General features: G+C 43.3%; 1 protein-coding gene across 4 annotated transcripts in view; it reads left to right on the top strand.

The window, feature by feature from the left end:
- DNAJC6 (DnaJ heat shock protein family (Hsp40) member C6) overlaps positions 1-19,571 on the top strand; it is a 38,671-nt gene extending 19,100 nt beyond the window's left edge. For 2 of the 4 annotated variants that reach the window (XM_050900715.1, XM_050900718.1), the window contains 15 exons: positions 757-879; positions 3,022-3,155; positions 4,319-4,513; positions 4,922-5,039; positions 6,651-6,730; positions 6,911-7,104; positions 7,199-7,279; positions 8,148-8,594; positions 10,944-11,096; positions 12,418-12,486; positions 13,243-13,377; positions 14,900-15,160; positions 15,535-15,680; positions 17,632-17,808; positions 18,723-19,571. In XM_050900715.1, coding sequence (XP_050756672.1) covers positions 757-879; positions 3,022-3,155; positions 4,319-4,513; positions 4,922-5,039; positions 6,651-6,730; positions 6,911-7,104; positions 7,199-7,279; positions 8,148-8,594; positions 10,944-11,096; positions 12,418-12,486; positions 13,243-13,377; positions 14,900-15,160; positions 15,535-15,680; positions 17,632-17,808; positions 18,723-18,824 — 2,415 coding nt within the window. In that variant the 3' untranslated portion in view covers positions 18,825-19,571. The remainder of the gene's footprint in view (positions 1-756; positions 880-3,021; positions 3,156-4,318; positions 4,514-4,921; positions 5,040-6,650; positions 6,731-6,910; positions 7,105-7,198; positions 7,280-8,147; positions 8,595-10,943; positions 11,097-12,417; positions 12,487-13,242; positions 13,378-14,899; positions 15,161-15,534; positions 15,681-17,631; positions 17,809-18,722) is intronic. The other 2 variants (XM_050900716.1, XM_050900717.1) reach the window with 2 other exon arrangements.
- Positions 19,572-21,895: the final 2,324 nt, after the last annotated feature.

The following is a 21,895-nucleotide window of genomic DNA, read 5'->3' on the forward strand; positions in this document are numbered from 1 at the left end:
CTCCTTTAAATTTCTTCTAGCCAGAAATGCCTTTTTAAAAAGATATTTCAATTAATACCAGATGAAACAGAGATGTCTGTAGAAGGCTATTTGATGTGCTGTTTGAGACTGCAAGGACTGTTCTTGAGATAAGTGTTATGACTCAGAACTAGTACATCGATGAATAGTAACTAGACATACTTTAGGATTTGTGGGTTTTCAGCTCTAAGAAGTCATTCATTTTTCTGGCTCATATCTTAACTATACTTATTCAGATATCATTTTTTTCTTTTTTAACAGAAGTTTCCCTTTCATCAGTGTAATATCTGTCAAATAGGGCTTGAAAATCCTGTGACACAAAATGACTGAGAACAATAGATGCTCAGTATCCTTTGAAAATCAGAGCTGTAGTTTTCAGGGACAAGTTGTACAAAGGCTTTAGACGTAGCAGAAGTCAATGCACTGCTGCGAGACTGGAGTGTTACGGAAGGCCACTCAAAATAATCTGACTTGGAATGTAAATTTTTAAAAATGTATAGTCAGTGACAATACTTCAATATTATGTTATTTAATTGAGAATTCTTTTGTGTTTGTCTCCTCGTAATTCATGAAAGTCATGGAGCAGAATTATGCATGAGAAGAGATGGAGTAGGTTTCAAGCACGTAACTCTAGGTTGTAAAAGAGAAGCACGTTTCTTGGCAGAAAGCATTCATAAAAGCATACCTTGCTTAATGCTCTTATGAAGCTGGCTTTTGTTCATCGTGCGATTCCTGTAGGTATCCGAATGTAGCTGGCCAGTACGACAAGCGCCCAGTCTGCACAACCTCTACGCCGTCTGTAAGAACATGCACAACTGGCTACAGCAGAACCCCAAAAACGTGTGTGTCATCCACTGCATGGTAAGTACACCAGAAAGTAACCACATTTTTAGACCTATGAGTTGTAAGTCATATTGCACGTTGTATGTCTGGAGTCTGTGTACAAGAATGGTGACGATTTCTAAAAGAAATGTGATAAAATGGACCCCCACAGAAAGGGACATCATCTTCCACGTGCAGCTACATAGCTAAGCTGAAGACCTAACACTGAACGAGAAGCAGGAATGCAAAGCAAGAGAGGTCACAGTCGTTCTAGCAGTGAACTACTAGAGGTGAGGAGTAGCAAAAAGGTTTGAACTTCACCTGAGAACCAACCGTAAGAGTTGTCAGCCTGCTATGGCTTTCCATTTGATTGTAAGCAGTCGCAGGACAAAATGCAGCCTCTAGACTGAAGGTTACTGATGGAAGCTGGGGAGAAAACACATAGTTGGGCATTCTGTCGAACTGAAACTGAGATTGTTAAAGCCTCTTGCGGTCACTGCTTGTCAGGCCTGGCTGAAGAAGTCCGGTTGCCTTCTGCTCCTCTTTGTGCACCACAGGTGAAATGGTTGCGAAATCCCCCGTAAGGGTTATTCGGTACTGGGCAACGTGTAGACGGGATGCATGAGAGTGATGTGATTCTGTATAACTAACTTGCAATTTACCCCATACAACCTTTAATATTGATACTAATGCCCCAAAGGAGAGTTCTGTTTTGCTCCTGGAGCCTAAATTAAATCCAGGAGGCTGTCAGCCCCGATCAGCATAAACTGGAAGGAACGGAGGAAACGACTGATCCCAAACTGCATAGACCTTACATACGAGTCTGGCATTTCTGCCTTGCGTAGCACAGCCAGCAGCTACGGGATATAAATTCCATTCAAACAGAGACAAAGATGCACTTGATGCCTCCAGTCCTGGAAATTTAGCTCAAGAATCAAATTCCTTTACTGTCCTTTGAGCAATGAATATCAGGATAATGCTGAAAAGGACAGGGAGTCCTTTTCAACACTTTCTAAGAAGTCTGCAGAAGCCCACTGAGTTTCTATGAGCCTGAGAGATCTTTTCGGAAGCAATTGGCAGGGGCTAAACCTTAAAAAAGCAAATAGCCTGTTAACCTCGAGCATGTGCTCAGGCTCAGCAGGTTACTGGGGTCTGGGTCAGCTCTGGTATGGCAAATCCTACGGTAAGGTTGGAGTGCCTAAAAGGTGCCTGAAATAAGTAATTGCAAGGAGCCTGCGTCTCAGACTTTGAGGGTGACTGCCTGCCTGACGGGGCAGGAGGTTTCCCACTTCTTCCTTGTAAATGAGTCTTGACTTCTGGGATCTTCTGTCCCCGCTGACAAGTGGGAGATGAGCTGGGTGGCATGGTACGCTGGCAGTACTGAGCAGGTTCTCGTACCCATCGCTGCGCCATGAATGTGCATCCAAAACTAAGCAGGCATCGGACCTGGATTTTGGTGGAAGCTGGTGGAAGGGCTGCTTCTTCTTGTTTGGCTCGCCAGAGCTGGGGTATGGTCCATATGGCTCATCACCTCACGTGTTCCTGGGTATAGCAGGGACCCGGGGCACTGGGGATACTTTGATTCTCTCCTGTTCTTTCTGTATTTTTGGTCTATCAATCTGACTCGGCAAACATACTTCCCCTCAGCCTAAAGAAAACATAGACTTGTTCAGGAGCGATCTGTAGGATGAGGGCTGTGGAGGTGTTTGGATGAGGGAGCCTTGGGCTGGATTTTTTTGTTTGTGAACTCTTCTAGGTTAAATTTCCATTAGATGACTGCCTGCAGCTGTGGGATGGGTGTACTCTGACCCCTGTGGTCAGTTCCAGGCCTATGTTTGAAATAATTATAATATTACAGCTTGGGAGCAGCCATGAAACACCAACATTTGTAGACAAAATGTACTTCTGGGCTTTCAAAACAAGTCTAAACCACCCTCAGCTTTGGCTGCTTACTGGATATTATCTTAGCTTTGATCCAGGCTGGTGCTGTTCACTGAAGTCCTAGGTATTAAACAAATGACACAGCACTGAAAATTCCTCATCATCTTGCGGTCTCAATCCTAGTCTTTCTGGAGAAATTATTTTATGTGGTTTAAGGAAGAGTGGAGAGTGTTCTGCTGAAATTTAAAGGATGTCTCTGATACTTACACATTTTTCTCCCCCCTCCCCTTTCCTTAACAGGACGGCCGTGCAGCCTCAGCAGTTCTGGTCAGTGCGATGTTCTGTTTCTGTCACCTCTTCTCTAATCCAGGCCCGGCTATGCAGTTGCTGAACACAAAGAGACCTGGAATTGTACTGTGGCCATCTCACAGGAGGTAGAGTATCCTGGCCAAATGCTACGCAAGCGAGCTATATTTCTCACACTAAAAACCGCCTGAGTACCTGTTGTGTGTGTTCTGGCAATGTGTTCCCAGCCCCCAGGCTGAGATAGGCATTCAGATTTCACTTTGTTCCCCAGAAATAAGTGGTAAAGTGGTGATCAGGCACTGGAACAGGTTGTCCAGAGCGGCTGTGGAATCTCTGTCCTTGGAGATCCTTGGCTGGGTATCACCCCCAGCAGCATCATCCAGTTCTGAGATACAGCTTTGCAGTTGGTCCTGCTCTGAGCAGAGAGCTGGACCAGATGATCTTCAGAGGTCTCTTCCAATCTGAATTATTCTATTATTTTACGAAATAATGCGTGAGACCTGAAGGGTGTATATGCTGCATGCCCCAGCCTCTCCACCCAGACCAGCCTGAAGGTGCTGGCAGGAGGCGACAAACTGAAAACTCCTGAATTCCTGTTGCAGCATGAGCAGTACTCGTGCATTAGCCGGGGTACTTAGCTTTGACAGGTCTTAACTGATGTTTATGGCCACTTCCATTTTACCCACATTGATATAACGGTAATGGAGGAACAAAATCAAATGTTATAATAGCTTTGCTCGCTAGTTCAGGAAAGCTGACAAACCTGTAGTTAAAAGGGCCTGGGTGAATCCCTCTCCCTATGTCAGCTTCATCCTTTCAGGAGTTTACACTGTGAAAGTGTCTTTTTTACAATTTCCATTAAGCAGAGGAAAAACTGCCTGTCAGAGCAAACCAAAGATATAGTGTTATGTATGTAATAATAATGATCCTTCAGTACATGACTAACAAAGTAATTCATCTGCTATGCGCATGTAAAATAGAAGGCAAACTTCTCCTGGTAAACCAGAAAAACCATTGCTCAGTACCTTCTCTCTAAAAGGTGAGGAGAAATGATCTTCAGCTCAGAGCTAAAGGCCAACTTCCTTCCCCTTGAGCTCTCGTTCTTGTAGTTAAACAGAAATGGAAGTGTCGATTTTGTGCCAGCTGCAAGGATGCTGGAGTACATGGAAACTCCAGTCCTGGAACTGTGAAAGAATCGCACTTTCACTGGATTTCAAGGTAGACTTCAAGTACAGAATGAAAATCGGTCACCTGGGACGGAGCTTTCAGTAATGGCTTTCTCTGTCTGCAGGTACATAGGATACATTTGTGATCTAATAGCAGACAAGCCTGTCATTCCTCACTGCAAACCACTTACTATCAAGTCAGTCACCCTCAGTCCAGTCCCCTGTTTCAACAAGCAACGAAATGGCTGCCGGCCCTTCTGTGACATTCTCAGCGGAGAAACCAGAATCCTTACCACTTCCCAGGAGTATGAAAGAATGAAGTGAGTTGCTGTCATCTCGTACTGTCCTTAGGAGCTTAATGCAAGGAGGCTTTTGTTTTGCTGTAATGTGTCTAATACCTGTGCTGCAGCCATTGCCAGACTGCTTGATAAATGAAGGAGTGCATATATTAATTGAAAGTTAGTGCCTAGTGTTGAAATGAACTGCCAGAGTGAGTCTGAAGTTGTCATGCGGTGGGGTACCTTCACAGAGGTAGTTCAGTGCTGCGTTGTTTTCCCCTGTGAAATGTTCCTGTTTCAACTCAGCCTAACACAAAGCAGAGCGCCGAATGTACCTTCTGTTTGCTTGGCCGGAAGGAGACGATAGCTTTTATGTTGACATGGTTGGTGGGTGGTCGTGGCATTGTGGTAGGGAGCTTAACTGTGGATTTCCTTCTCTTCCCCTCAAAGAGAATACCGTGTGCAAGAAGGGAAAGTCCTAATTCCACTGGGAGCCACTGTCCATGGAGATGTTGTTGTTTCTGTCTACCATATGAGATCAACCATTGGGGGACGCCTTCAAGCAAAAGTAGGAGTTTGTTTAACTTTTCTGGCACGGTAGAGGCAATGTAGCTAATTAAGAGATGGCTAAATATGAGGTCTAAGAATGCACATGGCACTTGTGATGAAAGTTTCCTTACTTGACAGTAGACATAACACAAATCTGAGCAATGCCAAGTGAAAACAAAGAACTGCATATGGAGAAGTCCATGATGCCTCTGGTATCTTTTTATGGAGATGGTGCCTACTGACAGGGTGTAGGATCCTTCCAGCTGGTGTAGAAGACAGAAACCATCCATCAGTAACCAGCTCAGGGCAAACCACCACCAAAGCCTCTACCTACACACTCTAAGAAGATGGAAGAAGATTTTCTTCTGCTCAAATTAGAATGCCTTACCGAGCCATTGCTCCTGCATGGTGTCTGTTTTGCTTGCTCTGGAGCAGCCTTCACCTTTTTTGGTCGTTAGGGCAAAAAGGCAATTTGTGTGGATTGGTCAGTCATGGGGATAGGAAAGACCATTTAAGCCACAGGCTGGTCAGCCAGCCACCCTCTTAATAGCCAAAAAGCCTCTTAATACTAGCAGATGAAAGAAATGGGAGACAGTGGAAACCGGGGAGAGAGACTAGAGGAGTGCTGGAGTGAGCACACCCTGATGTCTCCTTCCCATAACGTAGTAGCAGTGCTGAAAATGAAAATATGTATTGGTCCGTGCTGTTCTAGGCTTTGAGACTGACTTTAAAATACAGTTCTCTGGCTCTTGTAGTTGTGGAAGAGGAATTTGGAAATGCAGTCTGTTAAGACTAGAAAACTTGGATCTGCAAAAACCGAACCAGTAGTTGTCATACACTAAGTTGCTCCATTAACCTTTGTAGTGATGAGGGTTAATTGGCTCACTCGGTGAAATAACCTGTTTGAATTGTAGTGACTTAAAGCACAAAAAGCGAGGGAAGAACCAAGTTTTGCCCCACTTGCTTTGAGTACCACCTCATTTGCTCCCTGCAGACGGGTGCTGTGTGGCTGGTCAGGCATAACAGTTCCCGGATCTCACAACCAGCTGGGTGCGGTGGCTACGTTCTCGAACTGACACTTTAATCTGAGATCTTGATAATTTTCCTGATTATATGTTTGAAACCTTAATATTCAAGTTGCAGAGTGACCAATGAATGTTTTTCTCATCTTAATTTGTTATTGGTGCTGTTTGCTGTACAGATGACACTTTACTGAAGCCTCTACTGCAAGTGAAATGGTCTTCTATTTTCCTGGGGTACAAACCTGTTGCTCCAATGTATTCAGTGGAAACAGAGACCCATTTCATTTAACTGCTGAAGTGTCAAGTAGATGCCAGAAATAAAGACAAGCAGGGAAAGAAGGCATATTCCTGAATGCTGTGAAGGCACTCTGCTGTATGGAAGCAGCAGGGTTTGAGGCAGATGGAAATATTTGGGTTTGAGAAGGAAGAGCTCTGCTTTCTGTAGAACAAGCAGAATCAATTAGCTTATATAGCAGTTATGATTAGTCTATGTAGTAACTGGTAGTAAGGTAGACTTAACTAACTGTCTGCATGTGCTATAAACAAGTATTTTAATTTCATTAATTTAAGCACTTGTTCAGTCTGGTGCTCTGTGGTTTTTTTTTCAGATGACCAACACACAAATATTTCAAATTCAATTTCATACTGGATTCATAGCCCTGGGAACAACCACCCTAAAATTCACCAAGTGAGTATTTTAAGCTGAACATTAATCAAACCTGAAGCATAAAAGCCTTATGAAGGCTGAAGGAAAATATTCGCAGATGAAATGTGAAAAGTCTGTGTGCATGCACATACTGAAAGACTTTATATAACTTTGCAGAAATATCCTTTCCTTTTTAACTGTATAACGCTTGTCCCCATTTAGGCCTGAACTGGATGCCTGTGACTCTCCAGACAAATATCCTCAGCTCTTTCATGTTATACTGGACATAGAAATACAGTCTACTGATAGACAAACCGAATTAACTCCCCCGTGGGAGAACTTCACGACGAAAGACATTAATCCAACCATTCTTTTCTCCTCTCATCAGGAGCATCAGGACACTCTTGCTTTGGCAGGTAAGAGCTGCCTAGATTTATTCAATTTACGTGCTTACCTGCGTGCTGAACTTTGTTTTGCTTGACCTGATTTATTTGGTGCTCTGTGCTGCAGGTAGAGGTCCCACTGATTCACCCCAGGATAACATAAGAAATGTTGGACAGAGTGCATTCTTCTCATCTCTCAGCTGGCAAGGTATGGAGACGTGGTCTTCAAAGTAAAATCTGCTTCGAACAAGATAAACAACTTTCCCCCCCCTCCCCGGAGCACAGAGTCAGGCTGAAGGACCTGATTGTAACATGTCTTTCCCATTAGATCACAGTGTATTGCTGGTCACACCCTTATGTTGCAATGGAGTGGGAATTAATTTCCTACAACGTCCTCTTCCAACATTGCCTGCTTGTGCTGTATATGACAATTATTGACATAGTTCCAGCGTAAAGCTTCGCCCGAGGCCGCCTTGATGCTAAAACCAAATTTAAGCTGCTTTTTCCTAATGTTGCACTCTATATAGAGTGCCATGAGAACGTGGCACTGAGAGTGTTTGTCAGAGAGGCCGTTTAATAATGCTGAACGCCTTGAAAATCTCACAGCACTGCCGACCGCAGCGTTCCTCCTCTGGCGTCAGTGCCACGTTAGGTAGGAACCTGGTGTAAGAGCTCCTCGTGGGCACAGCTAGGAGGGTGGTTTATGTCACTACTCCGTTACAATGAGCCTTGTTTTGCCTGGATTTTGAGGCATGGCTGGAGATCATCCTGGATGCTTGGTCCTGACCCAGAAACTCATTCAGTTTGTATCTTTGGGCATTAAACTTGCTGACTCTTCAGGCTTGAGGAGAGTCAATTAACCTCTGTCTCTGTTTCTTGATCAATAAAGCTCCTTACAATACAGACCAGCAAAGACTTTAAGTCAATCTTTGCAAAGGACTCTTATTTTAAAATCTAGCAAAACGCTGCTGTGGTATTCTCAGTAGCTTTTTGTTCTGCTTGTAAGCTGATTTTTATGGGACCTTTGTGATGACAAAACTAACGGCTACCTAATTTTATTTTTAATCGTCATTTAGATCAGAAATCTGACAAAAGTAGCTCTCACCCCACCTCAGAGGATCGAGCAGCGTTGGTGCATGAGGAAAGCGAACAGTCAGATGACGAACTCTTGTCCCTTTCCAGTCAGCACAGTAATGCCAGCGGTGACAAGCCTCACGGGACACCAAAACACAGCAAAAAGCAGCAAGAGCCTCCGGCACCACCTCCGCCCGAAGACGTGGACCTGCTGGGCCTGGATGGTAGCCCTATGAGCAAGAGTTTTCCCTCGCAGCCCGCCGCTGCCCCCTCTAACTCAGACTTGCTGAATGATTTGTTTGGGGTTGGCGGGCCAAGTTCCCAGAGTCAAAGTGGACAGCCCGCTGCTGAGGAGGTCTTCCATGTGGGGGGACCTGGATCTGTGCAGTCAACTCCTCGGCGTTCCGCAGCTTCGGCATCCCCATCCCCGTCCCCAAGGGTAGGAGAAGGTAATAGTAGCTATGCCTAGTGTGTGACTTGGAGCACATGCTTTGAGAATCCCACCTGGGTGATCTGCTCTGGGCTGTTGGATTCCTCTTGGGTACACTCATTTCACAACAATTAAGAGCTGTGAGGAATCCCAAGAGGCCAGCCAGCTCCTCTACTCTGAGACAGGAGGTAGTGCATCTTCACAGTCAAGAACACAAACCAGGCTATCTATCTAGTTTGTTCCCTAAAAGTCTCTGCTGGAGCTCACCCAAGCGTTTGGCTGGCTCCCTACGCTGACAGCCACTGGAGATCATCAGTTTTGCTCTTACTATGCATCCAATAATGCATATGAGGAGAATATGTATTCATTTTTTTAAAAAAAAAAAAGCCTCTTAGGTTTTGGGTAGGCCCATAGCAGTTTGAATTTAATTTCTGTCTTAACTTTAGGGGGGTTGGAGCTATGATACTGATCCTGGACTATGAAATATGGCTACACAGTCCTCCTGTTTCTGGCCTTTCTGCAGGCAAGATAGGCAATATGAGAAGATTTTTTGTTTTTTCAAAGACAGATTGAGATCAGGCTGGCAGAAGGAGTGGTTGAATAGATATTAGAAAGAGGGATCTTTTGGAGGGTTAAGTGAACAGAGGAGAGCAAGTGAAAATCATTTCTAAGTGAACAGGTAAAGAGCCCAATCCAAGCTGCTCGGATTCGCTGAGGCCTCTGGATTAGACGGTCGGTTTTGCCAGAGGCAAAATGCGAGCAAGTGGCCGGATCTGACAGCGGGTCTCTGTGCACCGCGCTCAGCTGCACAGCCTCCCCGTGTTTGCTTTGGCCTTGGTTTATGTTACAGTTTAAGAGCTGACGTTGTCAACGCGTACCTGATTCAAAGAGCACAGTATGCTTACTTAACTTTTTCTCAGCAACTAATAACTTAAAGCATTCGCAACACCTGCCAACTTTCTTGTACAGAAATGGTATTTTTTTCCTTTTGTTAAGGAGGCGCAGGCTCGGGCGATGCTGGGGCTGACACTGGTAGCACCTACCACAGGATGGCCACGCAGGCAATTTCTGCTTGAGTCCTCCTTTCTCAGCTAGAATTAAAAAAACCCTGCAGGCTTGGGGAGGTTTGTCTGCTAGTACACTCAAACACCAGATTTGCCAATGGTGTTTTCCGAAGCAAAAGGGACAGGAGCAGTTATAATCTACTTGTACCGAGACTTACAAAGGGAGGGAAGAGATGGAGACTGAGGACAGGAGGCAGGAGAGGGGAGAAAAATACAAGTTTCAGCGGAAGAAGTTGGGCCACTCGGATATGGAGAAGGTTCATTTTGCTGTGGCTGTTGTATGCTCAGTCTGAGAGCTTTCGCCCCGGGGGTGGGAAGGTTGTGCAGACACGCATCTCACAAGGCAGAGGTGCAGCAACAGTATCGGAAAGAGATTTCTGGATATTGTTGTCGAGCTTTGCAGAGCCAGACTGGTGCTTGAAAGAGAAAGGAAAAGCATCACACAGCTAAATTGTCCCAAGCCAGGAAAGCAAGAATAAGAGCTTGCGGGATAAGCGAAGACTAGTCATTTATTAAGCATCCTAAACAATGAGTAACATAAGTAATGAGTAGCATCATTAACACAATGCATAGCTTCTCAGGATTGTATCTTTCTTACAGTAGTATTATTGCATCTCTGTTCAGGATGCTCTTTACCTGAAACTTGTTGCCAAGTAAGAATTTGAGTGACTTCATAGGGGTTTCTTTTGTTGGTTGGGCTTGTTGGGTTTTTTACATGAAAGACAGCATGCTAAACAAATTGATCAAAAATGGAGTTTGAGAATGAACTGGATCTTTGTAACAAGTGATGCTATGTAGGAAAGATACCAGTTATTTTCTAAAGCTGTTTCTAAAAGACGATCCTTGTACCCTTGACATGTATAACTTTGACAGCCTAAAATCATCTTGGACTGCGTTCAGCTCTTGAGAGGAAGCAGGAATTGCACCAGGGCGCTAACTCCAAGCTCCAGGCTGTCCCTCACCATCCATTTATGTATTGGTAGTACGTGCAAGTTGAAACTTCATCTGAAGCGTCTAAGTATCTAAATACTCACTTCGACTGCTCCTAAATTCAGCCCCTCTCTTTGGAAAAGACAGATGGGATCAATGAATGTGTTGCCATGACCAAGGCATGTGGCTCTCTAGGTCCCCTACAATTTGGCTAGGGTACTGATACTTTCCAGCTGCTCTCCCACAGTTGCATGCTGTCTCCTATTTGGTATCTGCAGGTATTAGGTTTTCTTCTCCACACACCAGTGTCTTTTCCCTGAAGCACGTTCATTGTACAAATGAATGATTTAGTTTTCTCAAATACGTTTTTACAGCCACTGCCTTTGATCCATTTGGAAGTAGCCCTAAGCAAACTGGTCCAGACCTCCTGGGTTCCTTTCTTGGTTCATCAGCTGTCCCTGGTGATCCTTTCCTTCAAGCAACAAGAAGTCCTTCACCAACTGTGCACAGCGATCCCTTTCACATGGGTAAGAAAGTGAGGCTTTTCTAGCGTATTTAAGTAAACGTGAAATGCTGCTTTTAAATAGTGTTGGAGCCATTAAGTACAAACTGATGCTTACCATAAAATGACTCTAAACCACAGAAACCCCACTAAACAGGAAAGGGCTTTTTGTCTCCAGACTTAAAGCATATTCATAATTTGAAGTGTGGTAGGATGAGACTAGTTTTGCTCAAGTCTTATACTTAATTAATAAGCTATTTGTATACATGAAAAAAGAGACCATGAAGAATGTCTGCCTGCATATTCCTGTGGTTATGAGGTCTCATTTGAACAAAACTACCATTAATTGAGCTAAATAGAGCATGGCATATTAAGCCTGCTAGAGAAAACACACATCCTTTGGTGATTTTACAGGCATCTGCTTTCTTTAGTTCTGATAGTAACCCTGGCCAAATTCACGGTTGAATTTGACTCTTATTTGAAGAGAAGGATTTTTTTTCTTTATTGGACTTTTGTCTTCTCTTTGTTTGAAATGTCCCTTAGTTGTCCCCTTCTCCCCCCATGCCAATATTTAATGTTGTAACCTTCTCTGAAACATGTTCAGATACAAATTCGTTTGTGCCTGATCATCTAACACATGCCCTTGGGTGCAACAGTCTCGCTGGAAAGCCAAAATGACAAAGGAGGGAAGTAGCGTGCTGCTGGCACTGCTTGCATCCTTGCTTTGCCAAACTCGGGTATTAGATATTAAGTCTGTGAATAAGACGGTTGGGTCACACTTGGAGCTGGCTGCACTAATGAAAGGAATTTAAATGGTATCCCAGCATGATGAAGTATTAAATTACAGTGCTAATGTCTACGGATAATGAAATGCTGGCAGGGTGAGCTGCATAGATGTAGAGGCTTTATTTGATACAGGGTTAAAGGAAGGACTGTGTGTGTTCTTTCTGGTTTACATCTGTGTGGGCTGTTCCGCTATATTTGTTTTCTCCATCCTTGCCCTTTGCATGTAGAATATTTCCTTGGGTTGAGATGTATTCAGAAACACCTAACCCCATGTATTATTCTGGTGGGAAGAAGTCTATAAAGTCTCTGACCAAAGCTACCATAAAATGACCACTGTAAATCTGTGTCCTTCCCCGCCTACCTCTGTATAGTATGAGATCAGAAATAAACGTTAAATTTGTAATGCCCATCGTGGGGGAGAAGTTCACTTCTAATTGGCAAATGGTAGGTGGACACAATACTGTCTCTCCTGCTCCTTGCCCCCTACTCTTCCTAGATGCTGGATTATGTTGGTTTTGCTCTACTACTTTGAGATATTTATATGTAATCATTCTGCTTAGCTTCTAGCACACCAACGGTTTCCATACAACCAGATGTTTCTGGTGGTTGGGACTGGCCCAACAAACCAGGTATGTATCATAAAAATTCAGGATATTTAACACAAAACTCTTAAGGAGCCCTGAGAGAGGAGAGGCAGATGGAAGATGCTACCAGTGACTGCAGAGAACAGGTTCCCTCTTTCTGCTGCTTAGCACTTTGACTAATACAACAAAACTTCAATCCGGGTTTTAGTTAGTCTCATCTCAATGGCAGCAGGTATGCTGCCTGTCGTCCTGGTCTCCCAGTCATCCAAGTGAGGATCTGGCTAGAGATTACCAAACTCTTTTTCTGTTCAAAAATCTGGGTTTCCTTCCTCAAGAAACCAGGGCCTGCAGTGGGACAGGTGCTCGGTGAGGATGCATGTAGTTGTGTTTCATTCCCGTGTAGAGCCAAGAGAAGGACCTGGGAAGTGCTATGCGTTCCTGGGATGCCACTAAACAATAGCATGATTCTTTCTAATCTTGGGAGAGTATGTATGTCCTACCAAAAGTTGCTTCCCGAAGGCTTCTAGTTCTTAAAATATATCCATTTGTCATAATTACTCTGTCACCGCAGACAGTCTCGGGAACATTTTTGTTGCTGAGCCTAATTGTGAGTGGGTGTGCAATTAGTCTGGGCCAACGCTGAGTTGAGACTGCTTAGGAACCTGACAATGGTACACTTAATTTTAACAGCAGTCTTCAAACATCATGTGACTGAGCCCTGGGTAAGAGCTGTACTCATGTAAAATAGGGATAAAAACTGAGTTATTTTTTCTTTCCTTTTCTTTTTTTTTCCCCTTTAAGGTGGCCTAGGTATGGGAAGTAAGTCAGCTGCCACCAGTCCTACAGGATCCCTCCACAGCACTCCCACTCATCTGCCTAAACCCCAAACACTGGATCCATTTGCTGATCTGGGGACCCTTTCAGCAAGTTTAGCAGGTTTGCATCCCTTATTTAAAAAAAAAAAAAAATAAAAAAAATTACCAGCTCTGTTTTAGAGAAATAGGATGAACAGCCTGGTATGTGACAAAGAGCTCTCTGGGTCCTCTCAACCTACCTGCATGCCAGTGCTGCTTTCAAGCTTTCCCTTCTGCCTGATTCTCTGTAAGTTCTCACAAATCTGTGCTTTTACCGATCCTCCATCAAAAAAACTGCTAACAACTTGTTGGGACCTCGGTAGGCTATGTGGATTGCAAAGCGTAACCTCTGTCTCGTAAGTCTAAACAGTCTCTGGCTAAGGATGCTCTGTGTTTAACTCTGACTGCAGAACTGTTGCTACAGACCTTGGAGCAGTGCCTGGGAGGAGACTTTGGCTCTTCAAAGCTACTGGGGTCCTTGAGGAATTGTTTCCTTCTAGACTTGACTCGGTTTTGTCCTTTGTGAGGAAACCTGTGGAACCTCACTAATCTGCCTCTAATTTGCAGTACTAGCTAAAGGTGGAGTCTGAACCCATTTTCATTTGCACCTGGCTACAAAAGACTGTTTGCTTCACTGCTTAGACAAGCATTTTCTCCTTGTTTTATCTCAGAAAACGATCAGCAAACCCTCGACCCCAGTGTTATAAAGGCAGTTCTGGCAAATTATTTAAGTTTTCCTTAAAACCCAGCATGTCGGCTTGTCTGACTCTGGTAAATAGATTTTTCTTCCCTTTGTCACTGCCCTCAGCTCTTTGCAAGCCATTGTGGTTTTATCTGATGTTTGTTTTCTCCTTTGCGTCAGTACCAGCATGGTTCTGGAATTAGGTTTCCCAGTTCCCTCTGCTGGATCACTATCTGCTCTGCAGGAGCAAAATAAAAAGTATGCCAAGACCCATGTCAGAGCCATCGAGGTGCTTTTAAAACACGTATTCTGTAACAAAGTTATGGAGTTTAAAAACAAATGACTTGGCATCCGCAGGATATTTAACCACATTTTTGTTGTTCATTACTAAGCCAAAAGCACTTGATCCAGTTTCCATGACATGTTTCAGAGCTCCAAGTTGAGTGTGGATGTTAGTCTCAAAGAATAAAACATTAACACTGCGTACCTCCCACCACAAAGCCAGAGGAGCATCCCCTAAAGTAATAAGGTGCTGAAACACACAACTCTGGGGGATAGTATTACATCAGCACAGCATAAGGAGATACTATTTCAACATACCTCAACTCGATGTTGCCACCGTAACCCACAGCAGCTGTGGTTCCCAGTTAGCTGCACGTAGCTTTCCCTGCCCTTCCCCAGCGAGCCGCTACTCCAATTCCTGTGCAATCTTCAAAGGCAGGTGCTGTCTTTTAAGCAGCTCACAGAGCAGTGACGGGGAAGTTGAAGGCCTTTGCTTGATGTTGCAATCAGAAGTTTGTGGCAGAACCGAAAACAGAAGCCACCTGCCTGGGGGATTTTGTTTAGGTTCCCTTTTTGGAAGGCAAGTCGGTATCCCGTTTGCTAATGCCGACTGTCACTCCTATTTCCCCGTACTCTGCAGGTGGCCCTTCGTTTGCCAGTAAGCCGACCACGCCGACAGGCATGGGTGGAGGATTCCCCCCCTCGCCGCAGAAACCCTCTCCCCAGCCCATGGGCGGCAGCGGTTGGCAGCAAGGGGCTGGCTATGGCTGGCAGCAGGCACAACCCAAAGCCCAGCCAAGCATGCCTCATGCCTCTCCCCAGAACAAGCCCAATTACAACGTGAGTTTCTCAGCGATGCCGGGAGCACAAAACGAACGTGGAAAAGGACCGGCTAACGTTGGTAAGCTTTTTCAGAGTTCAGCATCCAAAAGGTTGGCTCCTTCTAATATTGCTTTAATGCTCAAACATCTTAACAGGTTAGGGTCTACGCAAGTAAGTCATGCTGATCATTTGATGATATATCAAGTTCAACACTAGTTGTCCTGTTCTAGACTCTAAAGCATGCTAATATTTAGGAAATCCTGTATTCCAAAAGGGCTTCAATAATAATAATTCAAAAGTAACATTAGCCTATACCTCTTTTGTGAGAACCTGAACGCTCATTAGCACTGGGAGATTGTTATAGTGATAAGTGTGGGGGGTGGCTTGGGCAGAAAAGCAGTGTTAAATAAACCTGAGTTGTGATAACAACTTAAAATCTTTTTGTTTTTCAAGATTCAAAACCAAAAGTGTCTGCAGATTTTGAAGATCTATTATCTGGTCAAGGTTTTAATGCTCACAAGGACAAGAAGGGCCCCAAAACAATAGCTGAGATGAGAAAAGAAGAAATGGCTAAGGAGATGGACCCTGAAAAACTAAAAGTAAGCAATATTCTTGTTTATGCTCTTACAGTCATTCAACGTGTCTTTCGTTCTCATCATGCTGGAGGCTGCTTGAAACACAGTAAGCCACCAGCCGTCCTGCATGTGAGGCAGCCGAGCAAATCTTTCAGATCATTCAGTGCCAGAAGCTATCCTCCTGTTTTAGCACTTACTTTTGTGCGCAGCCTCCACAGCATTGCTGGATCCCAAGGACCATGTGCTATCTCTCATGCTGGCTTTCCGTAAAGTAGGTGTCTAAACTTGATAGCATCATAAACTGCCGTGCTCCCCACTCGCATGCCAGAGAGCAGTGAGCTAGCGTGACCAGAAAGACAAAGTCATAAGCTGCAGATGTTGGGGAATATCGGAAGAATCTCCATTATCTCATCAGAATGAGAGATACTACTTAGAAAAAGTGGTAAGTTTGTAAAATCTCTGTTCTGAAACAGCTTCTTACAAATAAACCAGATAAAAGAGCAGTGACCATCTCTGCCAGTCCTTCTGCCAAACCCAGGTTTTGGTGAAATGAGGGATGTTCTCCCCATGATGAGATTGCCTTGGGGCAGAAAGTGAGAACTTCCTGCTGTTTGTTCATATAATAAATTCTCATGCCGTCCCTGGAGGTGTGAACATCCTTTGGAATAGATTTGAAACTCCAAGGTTATATTTCTGTCCTAAACCAGACTGTGGCGAACAGTGCCTTGCTCAGTGTTCCTGTCAGAGCTGCTGGTCTCCCATATCACTCCAGCCCTGATTAGCAGGCACAGCTAATTGAAGTAATCCTCTGTCTCATTAATCTTGCCTGCTTTGGAATTCTCTCATCTCTCCTCAATAAATTGCCAAATTACAGATCTATTATGAAGGGAAGGAAATTCAGTCTGTCCCACTCTACATTTGAAATATGAAATGTTGAATTATAATTATAGAAGGATACAGAACCGAGAGGAAAAGCTCAAGCAAAAGCCAAGCAAACTTCTAGGAAACAGAATGAGTTAATTTTTTAGAACAAATTTTTGTTTAACCTTGTGGAAAGGTTTTAACCTTTGGAAAGCGTGTGCCAGCAACCATGCTGAACACGAACGTCAGCCACTTGTAACCAACGGACAGCTGTCAGGCCATCAAGTGGGCAGTAGTTTTCCCAGTTCATAAGCTATACAACTTCAGCGGTTCATGTGGTACTACTTCATGAGTGTAACATTTTCCCCCCAGCAAGCTGCCGAATCACTGAAGCACGAGGCTGATTCTCCCTTCCCAATACAATTCCCTTTGCTTTGATGCATTTTGTTTCATTGAGTCACTTCTTCAGTTCAGCCTGGAACTGTTAAATCAGTTTACGCTTTGGTTTTCACGTTTACTTCCCTTTCCTCCTCCCCTTCCCCAGCTGTAGGCTAAAAGATGGCAACCACTAAGGAGGGCTACATCATCTAGGAAAGTGGACTCCCTGTTGCTTTATTTGACTGCTGGATTGCAGGTAGCAAATAGGCACGTGGAGAGAATTGAGGCTTCTGACTTAGAGCTTAAAAAGATTTGTATTGAAGCCAACCTTCAGCATGAGTCTTTAGAAGACTTAACTCTAGACATGCACAAAAGATACACATCCACAGCAGAGTTCTAGTCAAGCTTACTTTAGGCGTGTGATTAAGCTTGCTAAAGAGCCACACAGTTAACCATTTCATTTATCTTCTGACTATTCCATCTAATGACTGTTCATAAGCCTTACCAACTCAGTATTTTTAGCAGAGATATTGCTCAAGGTGTGTCTTAACTTTCAAGCAGTGATATAAAAATCAGTGACAAAGTAGAGACTGACAAATATCTTCCAAAGGTTTTCTAAAGCTTGAAAAGAAATGTAAGATGCTCCTTGGAGTCATTGCTATTCAAATGAAGAAACTTTTTCCTACTGGAATATCTAATGTAAGGCATAAATTGAGACTCATGTTCTTCTCTCCAGGTCCTGGAATGGATTGAAGGGAAGGAGAGAAATATAAGAGCCCTGCTGTCCACAATGCATACAGTCTTATGGGCAGGGGAGACCAAGTGGAAACCTGTTAGTATGGCAGATCTCGTCACGCCGGAGCAAGTGAAGAAGGTCTACCGGCGGGCAGTGCTTGTCGTTCATCCTGACAAGGTAAGGTTTTCCTAGTTTCACGTTGTTCAGAAATTGGCACTGTTCTCTTAATTATGAAATGTTGAATGCAATTGCTTAATTGATTGGTGCAAACAGCTTTGTAGAAAGAAGCAGTAGTAGTAGTAGTTCAAGATTTTTGCCAGTTTCTGAAAGGTGAGAACTCTAACCACTCCCAGCCCCAAGACCGCTTGGTACATGCTGCTCCAAGCAACGGAGATTCAGATCTTCAGCTTTTGTCACCCTCACTTTGACTCTAAGCCATGCTGGTGGTGAACAACAGTCCAGACTGTTGTGCCTGCTAAAGGAGATGAGGGTGTGATAAAGGCATTTGAAAGGACAGGGGTCTTAAAATCAAACTTCTAACACGGAAGAATCGGGTTATCTGATTATCCAGCTTGTGGCTTGTGGTCTTGCTGCTTACGCTTGCCAACCAGAGTGCAATGACGCCATCTGGGAAACCCTGTGGTGATGATGAGGCTTCCACTTTTAAGGAAATGGAGGCCCTGAGAGTTTCAGGGCAGTGGGCAAGGCTTGAGAAGATGTGGGCTGCCCAGCGGCTTGCGGGAATACTGCTTTTATCAAGGAACTGTCAGGTGGCAGCTCTTTCCCTTCAGTGAAGGTAAAATGCCTCTTGCAAAGCCTAGGTTACATTTTTTTGCCCTTGGGACCGTAGTGCTTTATCACGCTTGGGGGGGTTATCAGCTCTGAGGAGCAGAAGAGCTGAAGAGCCAAGAAATTCTTAAGCTGCAAACAAGGTAAGCAGCCCTCAACAGTAGCTTATTCTCGTCAAAGAATAAGTGAAAGCCATTTGTGGAAAGCGAACGATAACTGCTTGAGAATCTAGCTGCTCAAATGTCAACTTTTTGTAGTCTGATTTGGTAGATGTGATATCCCTCTTTCTGTTTTTATTCCAGGCTACTGGGCAGCCATATGAACAATATGCAAAGATGATATTTATGGAGCTAAACGATGCCTGGTCAGAATTTGAAAACCAAGGACAAAAACCCTTGTATTAGGTACTTTCTCAGTCTCCACTACAGACCTGTGCTAGTGCTTGTATAGTCTCTTGTCACAAATGTCACAGATCAACCAAACTCTGGCTGGAAATTCAGAAGTTTCAGAAAACTAAGAGCCTAATACTTATCATGAAGAACAAGAGAAAGGTTTCCTTATACTTGTATCAAGAATCCCGAGCTCGGAGGAACTCTAGCCACCTGGCTTGCCATATGAGAGCCACGGGGTTACAGTTTCTTGTAACTTTTCTATTTTTCTTTGGATTGAAGTGGGGCGAGAGAGAACACATTCTGGGAAAAGGTGGAATTGTTCTGTCTCCGACCCAGTGTAGCTGGTGAATTTCCTACTTTTTTTGTGAGATGTGATACGGCAACACTTCAGTTGAGTTCAATAACTGGTGATGAAGCCCAAACTTCGATGTACTTTCTGCCTAGGTTTGGATCAAACTTTATCCAAGTTAAGTGCTCAGATGTGGTTTAGGCACACTTCTAACAGTCACCATTTGCTGCTTAATTGCTCTCATAGTATAGTATGCCTGAATAGAGACAAAGCTGAATCCTGGGTTAGATCAGTGTGGCAGCTGACTGCTGCTTCACGCATTAATACTGTACTTCACCTCACAGTCCAGCAGTGAAATGTGCAGAAGAAATTCCTCAGCGTTATGGAGCAAATGTCTTTTAAAGCAAGCAAGCAATGTTAAAGAGCACCTTGTTGGTTTGTTAAACAGCAGTTCTGGGGGAATAGGGAATTGGGGGGAAGGGTGAATCCACATTTGTAGAAGCGAGGAATGAGCGTGTACTGCATTTCCCGTGAAGTTCTCATCCATAGCTTGAAACCATCAAACAAAAGAAATACCAACAAACTAAAACTCTGCTGCAAAGTTTTAGAAACTTCCTAGTCTATAGGTAACACTTCCCCTGAGGATTCAGAAGACTTTTTCCAGCCCACTTGTATCACCTCTATGCCTTTATCAGCTCCAGAGCACTTGGCAAAGGCTCTTGGCAGAATGCAACCTGTTGCAACTTCACTTTTCAGGTCACGGTGTACAAGCTGTCATGTAGACATCTGTGGACCAGGTCTGATTTTTGAGGTAAATACAGTGCAAATTGATTATCTTAAAAGTTTATATTGGACCAAAGCAATAATATCACAAGGAAATCTCTCTGATGCTAAAGCTGAAGCATCTTTCCTAGTTCAAAAGCAAGTTACACTCTTCACCCCAAATTCTGGCGTTCTCCTTTTGTAGAATAACTAAAGCTAGCAGTTTATTTACCAACATGTTGTATCTGTATTTGAGCTTTAAAAGGGCAGGTATATTCCGAAGATGGGCAGGAAATCATTTGTATTTACTGCTTAAGGAACAGGTTGCCATCTGATGCGAGTCTTTAAAGCTGGTGGTTTTTAAAGACAATCCACTTGTTGCTGCACTTACATTTTCAAGTGGCAAAACTTTTACTGCAAAGACAGTGTGTCAAAGTACATTGCTTTCTGTATAAAAGTCATCCTTTTGTTGTATTGGTCCATTATTTACTACCATTAATTGAAAATGTGAAACCAACACATAGGTCTCCTTTTATATAAAAGACCTTAAGATAATAGTAACAAACTGGATGTTATTTATTAATGTTTTGATCCAGTATGTGCTTGTCTTATTTAAAGAGATAACTGGAATGTGAATCATGTTCCTGTGATTTGTTGGTTTATTGTTTCTCATTCACATTTGTAGATATTGTGACCTATGCCTATATAATAAAAAGGATCTCATCACTATAACGTACTTTTTTAAATGATGAAAACTACATTAGCTTTGTATCGAGTTTGTCATGGCACATAACTCTGGATACTCATACGTTCACAAAATACAAACCCATCATTAAACTTTATCTACCAAAAGAAACCCTACCCCACTTAAGCTTTGATTACTTCCATCCCTAATGTTTTTATGGATGCATGAAAGTATTAGGACGTATGTATATCAAAATAGTTAACTAAAAAAAAAATTTCTTGTCATATCTGGTAGTGACAGAGGTTATCAATGTTCAGGTTTACTGTTTGACTAAATTATTGTAATTTTTGTAAATACAGTATATACTCAATGAAATTGTGACTGGTCTAAAACATTTGTATATACATTAAAAAGCTCAAATTAACATATTCAGGTATGTTTCGTGCTTGTGGGGAAAAAACCCCTCTACCTTCTTGCTTTAAACACAGTTCAGAGTAACTTCTCTGTAAACGCTGGATAAGCAACAACGAATCCACGTATGGAAAATGGAAACTTCATTTGTCTACAGCATCTTACATGTATGACTAACACCTCTGTCCGTTACTCTAGTGCAGAGTTGGGTGGGACCCATGGTACACACAAAGGTAGCCATACATTACTTGGTCTAGAGACAAACACTTTTTTTTTTTTCCTAGAGCTTTTATTTCCTCAAGAGCAAACGAGCTACATGAAGAAGCCGGTTCCTATTACTGCAAGCAGATTGTAAGAACAATAAGGGCTTAATTTAGAGAAAATTTGCAATGGGAAAAGATGCAGCCTTTTGTGCTTAAGAGAAAAACCCTTCAACCCAGCTGAAACAGAAGATGGTAACTTAACTGGCTTCTATGTTTTGATTTTTTTTTTTTTAGACAAGTCAAGTCAGGTGCATATTTCTGTATTTATTGTAGGTCCAAAGCCGTTTACATTAGCAGCAGCTGTACCAAGATGTAAGCTTGTATTGAAATTCCTAGGGCCTTTTTGCTTGTTGATGACAGCCAAAGGATCTGTTCTGCTCTTACAGTATGGGGAGGGTACACCGAAAGGGTCTCTACATCATTTTTTCTGTCTCAAAATAAGCCCAGAAATGCAAGAGTTCAATTGCTGTTCACAAACTGTGACCGGACCGCGACGTTAAAATCATACATCTGCTCCCGTGATACGGGTGGTGTGCCTTGGCCACTGTCAGTATTGCCTCTTTAAAGCGGTCACTAATGCCGTGCGGTAAGTCACAGGTTGGCATTCCCGGTGGTTTTCCCAAATTAAGACATTTTGGAAAGAACTCGTCACTTGCTATTCTTATGCTACTCC

The sequence above is a fragment of the Gymnogyps californianus genome, chromosome 8 (genome assembly GCF_018139145.2).
Source record: "Gymnogyps californianus isolate 813 chromosome 8, ASM1813914v2, whole genome shotgun sequence".
Lineage (NCBI taxonomy): Eukaryota > Metazoa > Chordata > Aves > Accipitriformes > Cathartidae > Gymnogyps > Gymnogyps californianus.